Genomic DNA, 18,104 nt, shown 5'->3' with positions numbered 1-18,104 from the left:
TGTGGCACACCTGCTCTATGCTCATCAATCTCGTTAGATCCACTCAGTTCAATCAAATTAACACAGAGGGCTTCAAAGAGCAGAGGGAGGTCAGATCCAACAGTCACAAGGTGATCCCCAAAGGCCAAGATGAGAACAGCCTGCCCAGAGATCTCAAAGCACAGCTCTGTTTTACAGAAGGAACTCAGAGAGTAGAGATTTGCCCCAAGTAACTCAGTGGCACAGCCCAGATTCGTAAGAAGATCTCCTGACTCCCCAGCTCAGGCCGCATCCTCTGGGCCACGCTGTCAGCGGCTGGTGGGTGAGAGGAAATACACTTATGGTGGGTTCTACGTGGAGGGGAAGGAGGAGGTGCATGGTTGGCCTCCCATTGTCAGGGAAACAGACCAGGGTGGAGGCTGAGCCCCCTCCTATATGACCCACCACAAGGAGAGCTTTGCCTGGTCTGTACACAGCAGCTCCGGCTGGGAGCCGGCGTGGCACTTTCAGAGGAAAGGCACAGAGGTGGCAGAGCAATGCCAGCGCGAGAGCAGCAACTCCTCAGCCCTCCTCAGGAGGGACGGCCCTGACGTTTGCTTTCCAAGGTCACCCTGCCGCCTGAGGCCACGTGGGCTGGGATTTCGCAAGGGGACCTCACCGCTCTTCTGGCCTCTTCCCATGTTCCTTCTATTTCATATGAACTGGAGCACTGTTTTATTCCTTTGACCACTCACCATTTCTGCCCTCTCCCCCTTCCACAGCGAGCTCTCCCCACCTATGGCATGAACATCAGAGCTCAGGAAGGGTTTACATTGGAGCCTCCCAGCCCAGTCTCCAACCACACGAGGAGATTGACTTGGCTTCCCTACCCACAACAGAGCAGGGTGTGGAGGCCCAGCACTGGACCAGTAGTGAGCTGCAGGTCAGGGCTGAGGTGCACTGGCGGAGCCGTGGAGGGGAGCTTTTCACAACTCTGGCCAATGTTGCCCTGTGAGTCTGGACACCAGCCGTTTCCCTGAGCCCCCCACTCTGATGACAGAACACTGGCTGCAGACCGCGGCATAAGAATGCCGTGTTGGTCCGTGCTGCGAATGGACGCCTGGTGGGGCAGTTTAATGGTAGGCATTTGGAGCGGAGGGGTGGGATACTGAATGGTGGGTTTCGTGGCTGGCTCTTATGATGAAGCTTGTATTTTATTTACTGATGGATTGTTCTCAGCCACATATGATACCCAGGGGGCTAAGCCACAGGAACCCATACGGACCTCAACATAGGGAACAAGGTGAAAGCAATACATCAGCTTGCTAAGGGGTAGAGATGGTCAGAACAAGATACATCACTTGGAGGGTTCGGTGAAGGCTCCCTGCCCAGATATTTGATTATTCTTTATGAATATTGTGCCAGGCACTGTACAAACACAGAGCAAGAGACAGCCCCTTACAGGCCAGACCACGGAAGTGCGCTACTGGCCTTGCGTGAGAGAGGGGAACAGAAGCAACTTGCTCGAGGTCACACACATTCTGTAGCAGAAGCAGCCACTGAACTCAAGTTTTCTCAGCCAGAGGCCAATGCCTTGTGAGGGAGTGGCTGTCACAGCATGACTAGGCCCTGTGAGAGGGAACAGAGTCCAGTGCACCTGTGACTGATTAGCAGCTGCCCAACAGGGGTTAAAAGAAGGCAGCTGGACCCTTATAAAGACAGCCTCAGGCGGTAGCAGGTGAGAGCTTTCTGGGGGAGACAGGGAAGCTGCAGAGAGAAGAAAATGATGTGTGTCCTCCCTGGGAATAGGGAGGAAATGCTAGGAGGCCAGTGGAAGGATTAGCCTGCTGCCCTTCCTGAGCTGGAGAGCCAGTGCCGGGAGGCTGAAAAGGACTGAGCTGTGTTCAAAGTAGAAGATTCAGGAGACAGGTGGCTGGCTGGGAGAGAGGGGCCCTGGAACAAGGGTAGAGAGAGGGACCAGGAAAGGAGTGCTGGGGGACTCACGGGTGGGTGACCTGGAAGCGTTGTCCCCAGAGAGGGATCTGGAGAAATCCCTGTATCTCGATATGTGTTCCTGTAGGAACTGGGAGAACTGTTTTATCATGAATGTTTTATGCACTATTTTATGTGTACAAGTTATGCCTAGAGGTGAGTCTCTGAATTGGACAGTGAGACAGTCTGTCTCTCTTTACTGCTGGACTAAGGGGAAACTGAGGCAGGAGCACATATCATGCTGCAGCCTACCACAGGAGGGGCATTTGAGGAGGGACCACCCTGTGCCAATGGCTCAGTGCATAAGGCAGTGCAGTGGGAGTCTGGAAACATGGGATCTCTTCCCTCCTCCCCCGTCCTGGGGCCTCCTGCTCCATGCTCAGTGGCGGTATTACCTTGATGGCGGCTGTGGCTATCTGGATGTGGTGGAGCCTGCGCAGCGTGCTTTCCCGGTCAATGAAGTACGAGGCGGCCAGCTGGTGCAGGGTCTCCAGGGAGATGGTGGAGCTGTTCCCGCCCCCTCCCGTCCCGACCGCTTCCGCCTTCCAGCTCAGCTTGCGCTTGTCCACAAAAATAGTCAGGGACTCTTCTCCTGCACAGGCACACGAGCCGGTCAGTGTGCTCCGGGGACGCTCAACTCTGCTTCACCATCAGTCATCCATGGGCAGGTATGGAGCCAGAGCCCGCCTCCCTGCCGCCAATCTGGGCAGGCCATCCCTCAGAGCAATACAAGCCTGAAGGATGGGCTGCTGGGTATGTCTGCCCCACAAGGCCTCTCGCAGGGTCGCCCAAGCAGCGTCACAGCCCCCACCTCCTGAGCCAGCTCTGAGACATTGACACTCCCTGGTCTGCTCGCCAGTGCCCAACTAGGAGGCTCAATCACACGGAGACCTCCAGGAATCCCAACTGGTTCTTACAGGCAGACGGGAGGGCACCATTGGAGGCCATCTCTCCATCACATCGGCCCTTCTCTGCCTGGGGACACGTCCCTGTGGGTGGATTTATAGAACCGGTCTCCCTTATTAAAGGGCCATCGCATCTTATCTTTTACTGCCTTGGCCCTGGCACAGCAGCCCATTTGCAGGGCAGAACACGAGAGGCTAGCACACAAATACAACCCATTCCACTTCTTCCCTCCATCTCTCCTGCATCCCTCATGTCCACATCAGAGCCCTGAGCTGTGCTCCAGGCCTCGCTCCCCAATGCTAAGCAACCCAGTGCTTGCGGAGCATCAGGGGCATTCCTTTGAGGGGCCCAGCGATGCTTGGCCAGAGGACTGCGATTGAGTCATAGGAGACTCTCCTGCTCCATTCGGAGATGGAGCACATCATGCCTGACCCTCTGCAGGCCTGGCAGTGCTGAAACCAGCTGTAGGTGTTAGCTAGGCTAAGTGGAAATGTCTGTCTGCTCCCAGCCCCATGGTCACTCAGTAAAGAGTCCCCATGCTTATTGGAGCCCTCATATTTAGGGCTTATTCTGCTGCTGCTTGTACCCCGTTGCTCCGAGCTGCTCCCAGACATCGAAAACATCCATGCGGCTCTTTTAAAACCCACCTCCTCTCTCTGCTGCTCTCCTTGACAAACACTACTTGCTGTTTTTATGGGCCCCACCAAACTAACAGCAGCCACGATTTTCCAACGTGATTAGTGGTTTGAGGGACCCAACCTGAGACGCCGGAAAGGGGCCTGATTCTCAGGAAGTGCAGCACATCCGCCCTCCGAAAAAGAGGCTCTTTTCAGGGTTCTCAGGTTGGGACCCCAAAATCACTAGCCACTTTGGAAGATCTTGGCTAGTCGTCACTTCTGCTGCTGAGCCAGCAACAGTGGTTCCGTGAGCAAGCAGCATCCCCAGAACCGGGCAGACCATGTTCACATCTTGATGCTGCTACATAAGTAAGGCAGGAAAAGTAAAGGCCATCTTGCTTGGGCCAGATCCTCAGCTGGTGGAAATGGAGTTAGCGTCACTGACATCAATGCCAATTTGTACCAGCTGAGGATCTAGCCCCAGGAGCATAACTTTGGCACAGCGGGCACTTACCTCCCAGAGTGGCGGAGAGCAGGAAATGCGTCCCGTATTTTTTAATCAGGTTTTCCGTAATCTGTTGCAGGTTGGGCCTTCGTCCCAGGATGCGGATGTTCCGGATGAATTCGGGGGCCAAGGGCAGTGGCAAGCTGAAGAAATCTTTCCTTTCCAAGGCCAAGTTATTCACCTTCCAGCGGGCAAACTCTCTGGAAAAAGAAGCCAAGGAAAAGCAGCCATAAACTCCAGTATCCAGGTGAGCGGGAGGGGATGGTGGGGAAACAGGCGAGAACATAAATCCCCATCACAGTCACGAAGGCTGTAGTATGTACTGGTCACTGCACTGCTTTCCATTGGGTGGGGGGTGAAGGTAGATCCGAGGAGACCCAAGCAAGATCAGGGCCCGTTGTACTAGGCACTGTAACAGGCACCTAGTGAAACGGGCTCTACCCACAAGAGCTCACGCTCTAATAGACCAGACAGGATTCTCATCCCCACTTGTGACGGGCTGGATTAGGGTCCTCCCATACCCGTCCCAGGAGAGTATAGTAGAGGGGTCCTCCAAGTATAGAGAGGCTGTGTGGGATGTAGCCAATCGTGGCTAGCCATTCACAGGGTTGCAGGCTAGTATAAAAGGAGCTGCAGTGCAGCCCAGACTCAGTTGCTGCTTACAGCCAGAGGAGTGCACGTGGTGCTCCTGGCTGGCCAAAGGGAACTGCAGCACCACGGACAGCGCACTGTGGGCAGGGCCTTGCGGAGCGAGAAAGAGCTGCTGGCTGGCCGAGGTAGGGGTGAAGCTTTGGTGAAGGCTGGGGCTGCAGGGAAGTGGCCCAGAGTACTGAAAGTGGTTGTTAAAGGGACATGGTGGCATGTGGCTGTGACTCTTAGGGTCCCTGGGTGGGGACTCGGAGTGGTGGGCGGGCCTGAGCCTCCCCCATAGGCTACTGGGGAAGTGACCTACAATTGGACAGTGATTAAACCCCAAAAGGGGATCTGAATTGTTAAGAGGCACAGCTGGGTCCAGAACAGACCAGAGCAGGAGAAGAGTCTCCACAGAGGAGGCCCTGCGGGCATGGCTCCCTCCCAGGGCCAGAAGCACTAAAAGGCTTTGTTGCACTGATACCCCAGAAGGGCTCTGTTTGAGTTGTGTTCCATATACACTGTGTGAGACTCGGCTGGAGGGGTCACCACAGACTGAAAGAGGGGCAGACAAACATAGTCAGCGGATACTTCTGAGAGGTGGGGTGCCACCCTGTTACACACTGTACTGATGGGAAACCGAGGCACAGAGCCCAGGGTCACAAAGGGAGTCCGTGGTAGAGCAGGGAAATGGACCCAAATCTCCTGCATTCCAGTCCAGGGCTGTAACCACAAGGCCAGCCTCCCTCTCCCTCAGCTACCACCTCACATTATCTCAGTTGCTTTCTCTTCATCCATGAAGCCAGGCAAAGCCCAGCTCCCTCTATGCTCTGTCCTACAGGCATGCTGGCTGCCTTTGTTGTGGAGTACATGAGCCCCCACTGGCACACAGCGCAATACAAATCCATGTATATATGACAAGTCCCACATGTGTGCTGGAAACATCTCCTTTGGAGGGAACTGGGATAGGGATATTGCAATATCACCTGGTTAAGTACGCCCACAGAGAACTGAATAGATTAGGGATTTAGCCAGACTCTCTCATAACTAGCAGTAACAGACTATATCTAACAGGTCTAGCTCCCTCCAATGCACCCCTCATATGATCAATAACTCTGCTCTGGCAGCTGAGAGGAGAGACTGGAATGGAAACAATTCCAGCTCAGTTCAAAGGAGGTGGGGGTGAGAGAGAATGGATGGAAGCTGCATGCATAGCTGCTATTTCAAAGACCAAGGCATGGCAAGAAGTTGAAATGAAACAAATTTAGGCTGGGAGTAAGGCACAGTGACGATGATGAACCACAGCTAATCTTCCCAAGGGATGCTCCAGCTTTGCAGTGTTAGCATGAGACTGCATGGATGCCCTCCTCTAGGATATGCACTGGTTCCACCACATGTTAAGGACCTGAAGTGGGGATCACTGGGTGATGTTCACTGGCCTGGGTGATGCAGGAGGTTGGACCAGATGATTGCAATGATCCCTTCTGGTTTTCCAGTCTATGAATCTACCCATCCCCTGCTGCTGGGGCATCCAAAGTCTTTTCACGTGTAAGCCAAATTCGAACCAGCGAGTCCATTGGTAAAAAGGCCAATCCATACTGGAAGCAACAGTTGACTTCCAGCTAGGTAGCTACCACAGCCTGCGTGGGAGAGCCCCTTTGAGTAGCGTTTTCTCTGGGTAATTGTCCTGCTGTCATAATACCAGATGTGATCTGCATGCAGCAGATGACTATTTGAAGGAGGCATTTACCACCATTTGATCTAAACAGATTAACTCGTAGGCTATCATAGGCATTTCCCCACACCGCAGCCCAGTGAATACTGAGGGGGACATATCCCCAGTCTCAAATGGTTGATGGGTGGAATGGCGTGCATGTGAGAATGCTCACCAGCCAATGGTGCAACACGTCTGTAGGTAGTGTGGCCAGGCTAGAAGTGCTATGTGGACTCGGCTGACAGCACAGTGATCCCATCTGGGAATTCTGCAGCTGAAACCTTTGCTCTGCTATGCAGCTGTGTGTATCAGCTATTCCTGGTGGGCAAGGCGCTGGAAATGTTTCCAAGATTAGCTATACAGACCGATACTCAGAGCTAAGGCAGAGATGCCAAAACTTCAGGCTTGCTCCACTGACATCTTGCCAGAGGGCTGCATCTAATCTGCTGGAACATTTGCTGAAGTTCAGAAATGAAAAACGCATGCACACAGCTATGCGGCTTGCTTCCTCCTTGCCTCTCCAGTGACAGACAGGTGTGGACTGCTGGCTGATGGATTCCACCCACAAGACAAACTAGGAGCTGATCATTGTTCTCCAAGTGAAATTCCCACCCTGCAGATGGTTTCAGAGAGCCCGAGCCAAAGCCCGCTGAAATCAAAGAAAAGACTCCTGATGGTTTTGTATTAGCACTCAAAAAAGGCGCATGATGATCAGTATTATGGTAGCATGAGATCAGGGCCCCAGTGTGCTATGCACTGTACATACATGGCAAGGGAGTGCCTGCACCTTAGATCTTGCAGCCTAAGTAGACAAGGGGTGAAAGGAGAACTAGATGAAGTGTCTTGCCCAAAGGGGAGGGAGGGATAGCTCAGTGGTTTGAGCATTAGCCTGCTAAACCCAGGGTTGTGAGCTCAATCCTTGAGGGGGCCATTTAGGCATCAGGGCAAAAATTGGGGATTGGTCCTGCTTTGAGCAGGGAGTTGGACTAGATGAGGTCCCTTCCAATCCTGATATTCTATGACACTCAGCCGGTCAATGGCAGAGCCAGGAACTAGAACCCAGGTCTACCCACTAGACCATACTGCTTGCTAAGTATATCAGTTAAAAATTGAAGTTATAAACAAACCTAGGTAATCCCAGAGCCATTAGTTATAATAGCAAGCCAGTATGTGTTAATGCTATGTGTAATATTAATAAATTAATCATAAATAGTCTGAATCACTATGGCACCATTCAGTTATAGGAACAGATCTTATACCACATGTAACATCATGGGCCTGATTTTCCTCCGGTTTACACCATTGACTTCATTGTCCTGATTGACACAGCTGTAGGTGAGAGGAGACTCAGTCCCTGGTATGCTAATGTACTTACATGTAAATATAATTGTACATGGAGACTGAATAAAAAGGATTCGGAAGGCTGGGACTCTGGCCTGTTAAAATCATTTGCCCTGGCACTCTGCCCCTCCACATCTAAGATACTGAACAATGGACTATAGGACACGGCCGTTCCCTGGGCATGCCTGAGCTAAGGGGACTGAGGTTTAAAATGTTATTACCCTGTAAATACAGTGTTGTCTCTAACATAGAAACAGAGCTACAAAATCAGTGCCTGACACTGCTCCTATTGAAACTACAGGCAAAACTCCCACTGACCCGTCTGGGTCTGCTTATGAATGAGAGTAGGACAGAAGCCAGCAGGGGTCCTCAGGAATACCCTCTACAGGTGTACACAGCCCCACCGCCCAGAGCTCTCAAAGCAGTGTGAGGCTGCCACCTTCGCTGCTATCCCCAGACAAGGCTGTTGCAGGAATGGGGTGGAAGGGAAGGCCCGATCTGATGCTTTGCCACACAGTGTGAGAATCTGCTCAGCTATGCCGTCTCCTGGAGGTGGGAATTCTGGGAATGGAGGGGGATAGGAAAGGAAACTAGAGTTTGACCAATGGAACTCAAACGCATAACCTCTCGGTACATAGCACCCTGGAAGGGCTGTATTACCCCTGTTTTACAAACGAAGAACTGAGGCACTGAGAAACACAAAGTAACTTGCCCAAAGTCAAGCAGGCAGTCTATGGCTGAGCTAGGGATTAACTCCAGATCTCCTGGGTCCCAGCTCAGTGCCCTATCCCCTAGATCATCCTTCCTACTCAGCTATTACCCTGTCAAAAACCCTGCTAGTGCACAGGGGTTTATACCCACGCTTTGCCAAGCATTGCGCCCCCTCTCCATATTGAGGGGCACTACTAGGGGGAAGGAGGTTGGCAGCATGTGCTGGTATTGGGTAATTTGGTAAGTAACATCTCAACATCTGCAGCCTGAAAAATGTGTCATATGGTACAGGCCAAGCCCTGTTTAGCAGGACTCCCACATCCCTGGAACCGTCTGCACTCACTGCAAGCCCGGCATGGAGGCAATTTACCAGCCCGCTGTGTTCCCAAACAATGGCCCCGTAAACAATGATTGGCCAATTTCATTCTAATCTTTGCAATTTTTCTCTAATTAAAATCAGGCTGTGGCTTTCAGCCGGTTTAATGAAGGGTGATTGGGAGAAATGGAGGGGAGGCTGGGGGGAGCAGCCAGCCAGAGTATCTACCATCGCTCCAATGATGGCACCCCATGTGGGTTTTTATTAGGTTAAATGGGCAGTGCAACAGCCATGTCAGAGAGCAGACAAGCACTTGGAGTTGCAGCTGTGAGACTGCAAAGCCCTGAGCAGCCAAGCATGCCTGCCCTCTTCACAATTGGCCTGGCCTAGGAATTTCCACCACCGACAGCCTAGGGCTGCTCCCATCCCAGAGGGAGAATGGAGGCTCAGGTTCGGTGCTTTTTTTTTCATTTCAGTCACTTGTTCCTTTCCATCACCACCTTTGGGCTGTGGGCCCAGCTCCTCTAAGGGGCACAGCTGAACAGTGAGAGGGGTGAAGACTATGCGGGGGGGTGACATGCTGGGAAGCGAGGAAGGGGGTGGGTGGGAGAGCACCCCAGCCAGGAAGGACGGAGAAGAAGAGTCTGTCCAGGGGCTGAGGGAAGAAGACCAAAGGGTCTGCGTATTGGGAGCTGGGAGAAAGAGCAGGGACTGGTGTTTGGCGATAGGCCCTATTTATCCCACACTATCCCCTGCTTCTGACTGTTTGAGATCCGTCCTCTTCCAGCCACAAGTGTGGGGCCCACGTTTTGGTAGAAGCCTTATGGCCCTTGCCTGGGGTACCTGTCTCTCTGGAATCGCATCCCTCTGCTTTGACCTGGGGGGAAGAAACCTCCTGGCCCCATTTCCTCACCTCAAACAAAACCTCCTTTACTCTGGCTGATGGGTCGGAGGGGCAGACGCTCCTGTCATCAGAGGTCGTGGGCTAGGCCCTTGGCCTTTGTTGGATGGTTAGTGGTATGGACTGGGCCCCTGTCAGAGGGGCTGGGTTTTGGCCTTGAGGTCTTGCTCCTATGTCAGCATGTGTGAGGTCTTAGGAGGGAGAGAAGCTTTATTCTGACAAACCTGTTACACCCTACGGTCAGGGTCCCATCCTCATCAGCAAAGCCCCCCCATACATCAGTGCTGGGCCCCCATAGATCAATGCCCCTAGGTCCTGTTCCGCAGCAGGGCACTGGCTCTTCCAGTGCCCACCCAGCTCTGCCTCACCTCTGGCTGTGCCAACCTGAGCATTGCCCTGCTCCCCCGAGGCACCTCAGCCCTGACATTTAGCAGTGCCTGCTCTTCCTGCTCCCCAATGTGACTTAATCAGCACTCCCTGCTATTCCAGTTTGTGGCCATGTGCTAGCTTAGCATGTGCCCCACAAGCTTCCCCCACACTCGATTCACAGGGGACCGACAGCAAACCTGAACACTGGGCTCCACCCGGCAAACAACAGCGCGAAGCCCCAGTGCCATGGCAGGTCCTTTTCAGAGAGGCTGTTTAGATCCAAGTGCAGAAGGCTTTGTCAGGTGGAGGTGGATTAGCTTACCATGAGTTTAGCTGTTGTGCTATCAAAACAAATCCAAAGGGCTGCTAGCTGATTACATGCCTCAGAGGAGCTGAGAGACAACGGTTGCCTTAATGCATGTGGGGTTCTTTCTTCCTGTCCCACCTTCGTCACCAGCATTTTCTCCGGAGACCTCTGGGTCCCACAGCAGCAGCATGGAGGCCAGGGTGGTGGTGGTGAAAATCAATCCCTTGAAGGCACCAGGATTCATAACAAGAAGCTGATCACAGCACTGGCAGCAGCTGCTTTGTTTGTTGTCAAAAAGGGCCTTGTACGAGAATCTCTGCTTTTCTCTGCCTTTCAAAACCCACCTCCCTGGCTGTTAGGCTTTTGTACAGAAAAACCCCATATAGTCTTTTAGAGATAATTAGGTGCATTCTGATACTCATTAAAGTGAGAAACTGACAGCACTGATTAGAGGAAGGCAGAGTTTTAGGCAAGCAATGTGCAAGATTCCCACGCACGCAGCTCTGCCAAAGTGCTTCCATCATGACCCCTGCTATTCCAGCCCTAAGTTTTCTGCTGGCTAGAAACATCAGATGCATCTAATTGTGGGTGGATGGGAGAAGGAAGAGAACAGTGAGCAAAGGGGTGGGGGGGGAGAGGAAAAAGCCCATCAGTGCCTATCTGAATAGCGGCCTGAGGTTCGAGGCTAGGGTATTGTTAATCAGCAAAAACAACTTGTGTCATCGCCCCCCTCTAACTGGAATTCTCATTGTTTCCAGTACATGCCTCCCCAGCTAGAGATGACCTTCAATTAATAGTTCCCCAGGCCACTCTGCTCATTCATGGCTAATGCAAGAGCTGGTTGAAAAAAGAGAGGTTTTTTTTCCATGAGTGTTTTCAAAATTTTCTAAACAATTTTTCTTCCAATGGTTTCAAAAGGTTTTCATGTCTTTGAACTATTTTGTGAAACTCTGTATTAAAAATTATTTTGATCTCAAAATTTTTCACTTTTTCCTCCAGTTTTTGGGAACTGGGGGTGTTTTTTTTCTGTTTTTTGCTCTCTTTTTCATTTTGCCACTAAAAAGGGGAGAGAAAAAGAGGGAAATAAAGGGGAAAATGAAAATGTGGACATGTTTGGATTTGGGGTTGTCCTGAAAAATGGAAAACTTCAAAAAAAGCCCCTGGGCCAATGATATTTACATGCATGTAAAATGCTACATATAATATAATACATTGTATTATACCTTGCCTACAACAATGGGGTCCTGGTCTGTGTCTATTGCAATATAAATAATTACTACACCACAAAAAACCTCCATTAAAAGAACATTATTAAGGTTGCAAAGTCAAGTGTTCAAAAGTTAGGAAATGCTAGAATTAAGGTTGCTTGTATCACCTTAATTTGCCCCCCTTGTGCGTATGCTGTATGATACAGTCTTTAATTCTGTGATCACATACTATTTTTCCCCCTGGAGTTCTGTCTCCTTCAGTGCACAGGCTGGACAGCGCTCACTGAAGGAACAGCTAGCCAATATTTTGTTTTCTCCTCATTGTTCAATGGCTGGCCCCAGGTCTTATTTACAGCACACTATTCCAACCCTGTCTGAAGATACAATTATTAATTTCCTCATGGGCTTCTCTGTGGTGCTTGTCACTACAGTATAGGAGTGCTTCACAAATATTAATTCATCGTCACAATACCCCTGTGAGATATAAGAGTATTATCTCCATTTTCCAGATTAGGAGCGCACAGAGATAAAAGTAAAAAATAACCACTAATTTTAGAGACACCTAGGGCCCAGTTTTTTTAGAGAACTTAGTATTATTTATAGTACATTATGTGTTTAAAGCGCAGCTCCCATTGACTTCAGTTGCAGCGGTGCATACTCAGTGCTTCTGCAAATCAGATCACAGGATCTCAATTCAGGCATCCAGAAAATGAGGAACACACAATTAGTGGCCCTCTGTGAAAAGCTGTGTTTAGGTGACTTGCCCAGCATCACACAGAATCTCTGTGGCAGAGGCAGGCATAGAATTCAGTTCTCCAGGGCAGCATTTGACTGCTTTAGCCATGAGACCATTCTTTCTCTTCTTGTAATCCCCTGCCTCCTTCACTACACCCATTCCCAATTGTGACAAATGAGGCAAGGTCCTACAGGCAACAGCCTCCTTCATTATACAGCCTGATTAGTCTCCAGAGCAGATCCATGCCACGTACCAAATGAGGCAAGGATTTTGTGGAAGAAAATTGTATGTGATCCTGTAATTAACAATGGTATCATAATGCATATGCACAAGGGTGCCAAATTAAGGTTACACACCAAACTTAATTCTGGAATTTCCTAACTTTTGAGTATTTGACTTTGCAACCTATGCCATTTTTAATGTGTGTGATTTAATGGGTTTTTAAAAAAGCAAACTGAACAAAGAAATTCTGTCACATGGCATCATATTGACACCCCATATGATTCATTGCAGTCTGACATCACGCCCACATAAAATAATGGAGTGGCTAATATGAGACTCAATTAATAAAGAACTAAAGGAGGGTAATATAAATAACGCCAATCAACATGGGTTTGTGGAAAATAGATCCTGTCAAACTAATCTGGATATATTTTTTTGATGGGATTATGCATTCAGTTGATCAAGATAATAGTGTTGATGCAATATACTTAGACTTCTGTAAGGTGTTTGACTTGATACCACACAACATTTTGATTACAAAACTAGAATGGGACCAAATAAATATGGCATACTTTGAATGGATTAAAAACTGGCTAACTGATAGATCTCAAATATAACTTTATATGCTGAATCATCATCAAGCGGGTGTGTTTCTAATGAGATCCTCTGGGGATCAGTTCTTGGCCCCAACATTTTCATCAATGACTTGGAAGAAAACATAAAATAATCACTGATAAAATTTGCAGATGACCCAAAAATTGGGGGAGTGGTAAATAATGAAGAGGACAGGTCACTGATACAGAGTGCTCTGGATCGCTTGGTAAGCTGGGTGCAAGCAAACAATATGAGTTATTTTGACGCAGTAAATGTAAATCTGTACATCTAGGAACAAAAAAGGTAGGCCATACAAACATACATACAAGGATAGGGCACTCTACCCTGGGAAGCAGTGACTCTGAAAAAGATTTGGGGGTGATGGTGGATAATCAGCTGAACATGAGCTCCCGGTGCAAGGCTGTGGTGAAAAGGGCTAATGCGATCTTTGGATGCATAAACAGGAATCACAAGTAGGAGTAGAGAGGTTATTTTACCCCTGTCTTTGGCACTGGTGCGACCACTGCTGGAATCCTGTGTCCAGTTCTAGTGTCCACAAATCAAGAAGGACGTTGATAAATCGGAGAGGATTCAGAGAAAAGCCATGAGAACGATTAGAGGATTAGAAAACATGCCTTACAGTGACAGACTCAAAGAGCTCAATCTATTTAGCTTAACAAAGAGAAGGTTAAAGGATGACTTGATCACAGTGCATAAGTACCAGCCTGGTGAACAAATATTGGCTACTGGGCTCTTCAATTGCGCAGAGAAAGGGATAACAAGAAGTGGAAGCTAGACAAATTCAGACTGGAAATGTGTGTATTTTTAATAGTGAGGGTAATTAAGCCCTGAAACAACTTCTGAGGGGTAATGGTGGATGCTCCATCACTGGACATCTTTAGGTCTTTGGATGTTTTGCTAAAAGCTCTGCTCTCGGAATTGTTTGGGGGGAACTTCTCTGGCCTGTTACACAGGGGGTCAGACTAGAAGATCCCAGTGTTCCTTTCTGGTCTTGGAATCCAGGAATCTGCAGGGTTGGAACCCTTCGCTCCCCCACATAGATCTCTGCCGCTGGAGCTGATGGAGGAACTGTAGTAGTAGTAGGTGGATAGCAGTATTATTAGCATCTTTCTGGACCAGCACTAGAAGAGGGGGATGGGACAACTTGCCAGTGGGTTTCACAGCTATTTGCTGACAGCGGAGGAATGATATGGTTCAGGAATCTTGGGTTCCATTCCAGGCTCTGGAGGGGTGTGTGCTCCAGTGGGCACAGTCTTTTCTGCATGTTTCCACACTTCCTCAAACTTGACTGTTCTGTACCGTTCCCTCCAATCTGTCCCTGTCCCAGTCCTGTTTCTTCCCCACTCCTGGCTCCTGATTCCAGTTCAGTTTGCCCCACATCGCTAGTCCCAGTCTCCACTCTCAGGCCTCTCATCCCAGTCCCAGTCTCCTTGCCCAGCCAGTCCGAGTCCACCTATCCCAACTCTTCATCCAGACTGTCTCTCTCCTCTGGCTTTAGCCTCCAGTCAGCCCCTGCCAACCTGCTCACCTTCCCTGTCCCCAGTGGCTCTCTGACCCAGCTCATCATCTGATCTCAGTTCCCCCTCACACCCGCTGGTCCCCAGTCTCTCCCTCATTTCCTTCCTCAGCTCCATTCTTTCCTGGCTCCCACTCCAGTTTCTGTGCCTAGCCATTCCAAGCCTGCCCCCACCCCCACCCCAACTGCCAGTCACATTTCCCCTCCCCTCTAGTCCCAGTCTCCTCCCAAGGCTCCTGGTCCCAATCTACTCCCTCAGGTCTGCCTCTTGTCCCCTCTGTATTTGAACCAGGCAGCTGCCTCTGCCATGGGGGCTAAGCCCAGCAGGGAGGTCACAGAGAGCACAGGGGAGCCAAGATTCCTGCCCTCGGTTCCAGTGCCCATTCTGGCCAGGCCTAGCCTGTGGCAGCCCAGAGCTGCAATTGCAGCAAAAGTCTTGCTCGGCCCCAGGTTGACGCATGCTCAGCGTGGGTGAAATCTTCAGGGAATTTACCTTTGAAGTGCTAGCCAATCTCTATACAGTACCTCTAGGGAGGAGGGGGTAGATTAGATTGGTCTCCATGGATTCTGTGCTACTCCCATTGTGAGGGTCGCCCGGGGTTTGTGACACAGACTCCTGCTGGTTCAGAACTAAACGAAGACCCACTGGAGTCCTTTCCCATAGGCCACCACATTGTTCCTGGGGTTATGACTTTGGGTTGCCACTTACCACAGTCTGCCTGAGGGCTGGGGCGGGGGGAGTCAGTTCCATTACCCCCAAGTCCATGTGCTTCCCAACACTCCTGTCCATTTACTGCAGATGTCTGGGACGAGCCGTGGCTGAACCAGGCAAGAAAATAAATCCTCAGAAGAGCTATTTAAGGGTGAAATCCACGACCCCCTGTGCAGGAGACCAGCACAATGTCTAGGCACCACTGAAGCCTGAGGACTTAAGCCGGGCTAAAAGTGATGTACAGGCCAAGTCCATTTCACCCCTGATGTGAAGAAGTCAGGGTTTCCCTGTGCCAATGGGGAATCCAGCTGAGCTTCCAGCGGGTGACCGGACAGGCACACAAAACACCACCCAGATTTCACTTCCCAACAATTTTGTGCTTATGCTTTCCCAGGGAGCAATCTCCTCTCCAATAGCCACCCAGCCCTGTGTCCCCTACCCTCTGTACACTGGTGCTAACAAGCAGCTCCTTTCCCCACTTCTGTCACCCAAACGCCTCTGGCACTGCAGTGACAGCCGTGGCAGATTAAAGCGGAGTTTTCCCGATGCCAAGAGCAAGATGTTGATTGCCTTCAAATAGTCATCTTTTCTTTTCTCCTCCCTATCCCCGCCCCTAGCAGAGCCTCTCTCTGCACCTCATAGACTATCACTGTTTTGGCAACCTGCCTCCTCTCTAGAACCTGCTCTTCTGAAAGGGTGTAGAAATTAACCCTTTGTGTGCGGCGGCAGGTGAAGATGCCTTGTCTCTTCTTTCTCTCGTGGAGGAATCCTGTGAGCCACCTGGGGTTCACTCGGACAGAATGGGGCAGCCTTTTCCTAGTCACTGACCCAAGGCTAGACTGGAGCAAGGAGCCATCTTTCCCCTGCCTTGTGTCCACCATGCAAGGGTCAGGAAGGATTGCCGCCCCTGTGCTCAGGACAGAGGAAGGAGAACCTCTCATGCATTTAGCTTTGGGGCTAGGGTGACCAGATGTTCCAATTTTATAGGGACAGTCCCGATTTTGGGGGCTTTTTCTTATATAGGCTTCTATTACCCCCCACCCCTTGTCCCGATTTTTCAGATTTGCTGTCTGGTCACCCTATCCCAGGCTGAAACCCCAAGTTGGGGGAAGGGCTGTACTTTCCCAAGCCACAATCTCTCCCTGAGGTAATACAGCTCCACGCTGCCCCTCAGTGCACGCCATTGTGCCAAGCACCCACCCAGGCCCATCGCTGTGAGAATGACATGCTAACAGCCTTTCCCTGCTGCGCACAAGGGCGTTGAAAGGTTGCATTCTGGGAGCTGGCAAAGCACTCAGGAATGCTCAGATGGCCAGGCCAGAGAAATGGAAAGTGGTGTTGTTAGAGCTATCACTGTTATTGCTGCCTATAAAATGATCCAGACCTTTATCAAAGCTCATCACGCTGCCAAATTTGCTCCTGCAAGACTCAGCGCCACAGGCCCTCTCTGACATAAGCTCCGTGAAGAACCTGTCCCTGTTTGCTCTACATATGCAACCAGGATGGCCTATAAATAGCATGTCTATCCCAGCGCTCTCTGAAATCGCAGTAAGGTCTGACGGCATCGCAGGGTTATTTGCCTGCCTGGTTTTTTTTCCTTTCTCAATCACATTTAGCTTTGGTTCAACCTGCTTGTGCACTGAGCTGCCTGCTCTGGATTCCAAGGCCTGGCTCGCTACTGCACCCATCAGAATTCATGCTGCTCCTGCTCTAGGATCAGCTCTGTGCCAGCTTGTGAGGTGAATGTCACTGAAGCCTCACTGATTTGCACTTGCTGGCCCAGATTATGCTGAGTACAGTGGAGAGGGGGAGGCAGAGGGCTTTTGGGAGCCAGATGTGACCAGTTACAGTTTCCTGAATCTCTACCCCTGGACTCAGACAGTTTAGAGCAGCATCAAACTGCACCAGCCAGCTATGGCCCCACAGGGATCACATGGAGCTGGAAACTGCCAAAGGACTAGGCACATTGGTCACTCCACTTGCTGCTTCCTTCCACCTTTACATTGACATGCCTTCTGCACTACTAGGGATATCCCCGAGAAAGCCTGGAGGGCGGTTTCTGCTCCCTTGGCATCCCCTGAGCAGCACCCAAGGACGGAAGATCTGAGAATCTGGCCTGTTTAGCGTTATTTATTTCTAGTACAAGAGAGGCTAGAGGCTGCAACTGAGATCAGGGCCTCACCATCCCAGACCCGATGCACCCCAGGACGGGGACTGGCTTGCACTGTGGGTCGCACAGCCTGGCTTAAAAGCTCATGTCTGACTGGGACAGGATTTGCCCAAGTTAGTGACTCTGTGAGTAAATGAACAAACACAATACCTAAAAACCCACCCTGGGATCTAGCATCCCCAAATGGCTTTGTTCAGTTATTTAGACAAAAGGGGTTCAATTATGCATGACAATATTTCTTTGTTAACTAGTTCCGCCTCTCAGCCAGCTGAAGCCCCAGGGTGGTCAGTGGAGTAATGCAGGGAGTTTAGCAAAGGTTGGGTGTACTTGATTTGGAAACTCCTTGGGCCTAATCCAGCCCTGGCTTTAATGAATTTGATCCTTTCTATTTAAACTGCAAACCCAGGGCCAAACACCACTTGCAGACGTGTGTGTGTCATTGAGAAGGGCAGAATTTGGCTCACATTGGGTGAGCCTCTTGCATTATCCCCAGTGGTAACGTACAAATGTGCATCAAAGCAGCAGAGTTGGGACAGTGGCTCCTGAGGATTTGCCAGGATGTGTTTGCAGTCACCCAGTTCATGGGAGGGGAACGGGAGGAGAGTCACCCCATGGGGGCTTATGTGGGAATTAAGAGGTAAAAGGCACTCCTATCTGA

The 18,104-nt window shown here is 50.4% G+C and overlaps 1 protein-coding gene across 3 annotated transcripts in view; it reads right to left on the bottom strand.

The window, feature by feature from the left end:
- Positions 1-18,104, bottom strand: part of BRINP2 (BMP/retinoic acid inducible neural specific 2) — a 58,207-nt gene that overhangs the window by 13,914 nt on the left and 26,189 nt on the right. For all 3 annotated transcript variants that reach the window (XM_038414739.2, XM_043490680.1, XM_043490679.1), the window contains exons 3-4: positions 3,988-4,178; positions 2,346-2,542 (exon numbers count right to left, since the gene is read on the bottom strand). In XM_038414739.2, coding sequence (XP_038270667.1) covers positions 2,346-2,542; positions 3,988-4,178 — 388 coding nt within the window. The remainder of the gene's footprint in view (positions 1-2,345; positions 2,543-3,987; positions 4,179-18,104) is intronic.

The sequence above is a fragment of the Dermochelys coriacea genome, chromosome 8 (genome assembly GCF_009764565.3).
Source record: "Dermochelys coriacea isolate rDerCor1 chromosome 8, rDerCor1.pri.v4, whole genome shotgun sequence".
Lineage (NCBI taxonomy): Eukaryota > Metazoa > Chordata > Testudines > Dermochelyidae > Dermochelys > Dermochelys coriacea.
The sequence above is the reverse complement of the archived record's forward strand: the minus strand, read 5'-3'. Positions and strand labels throughout refer to the sequence as shown.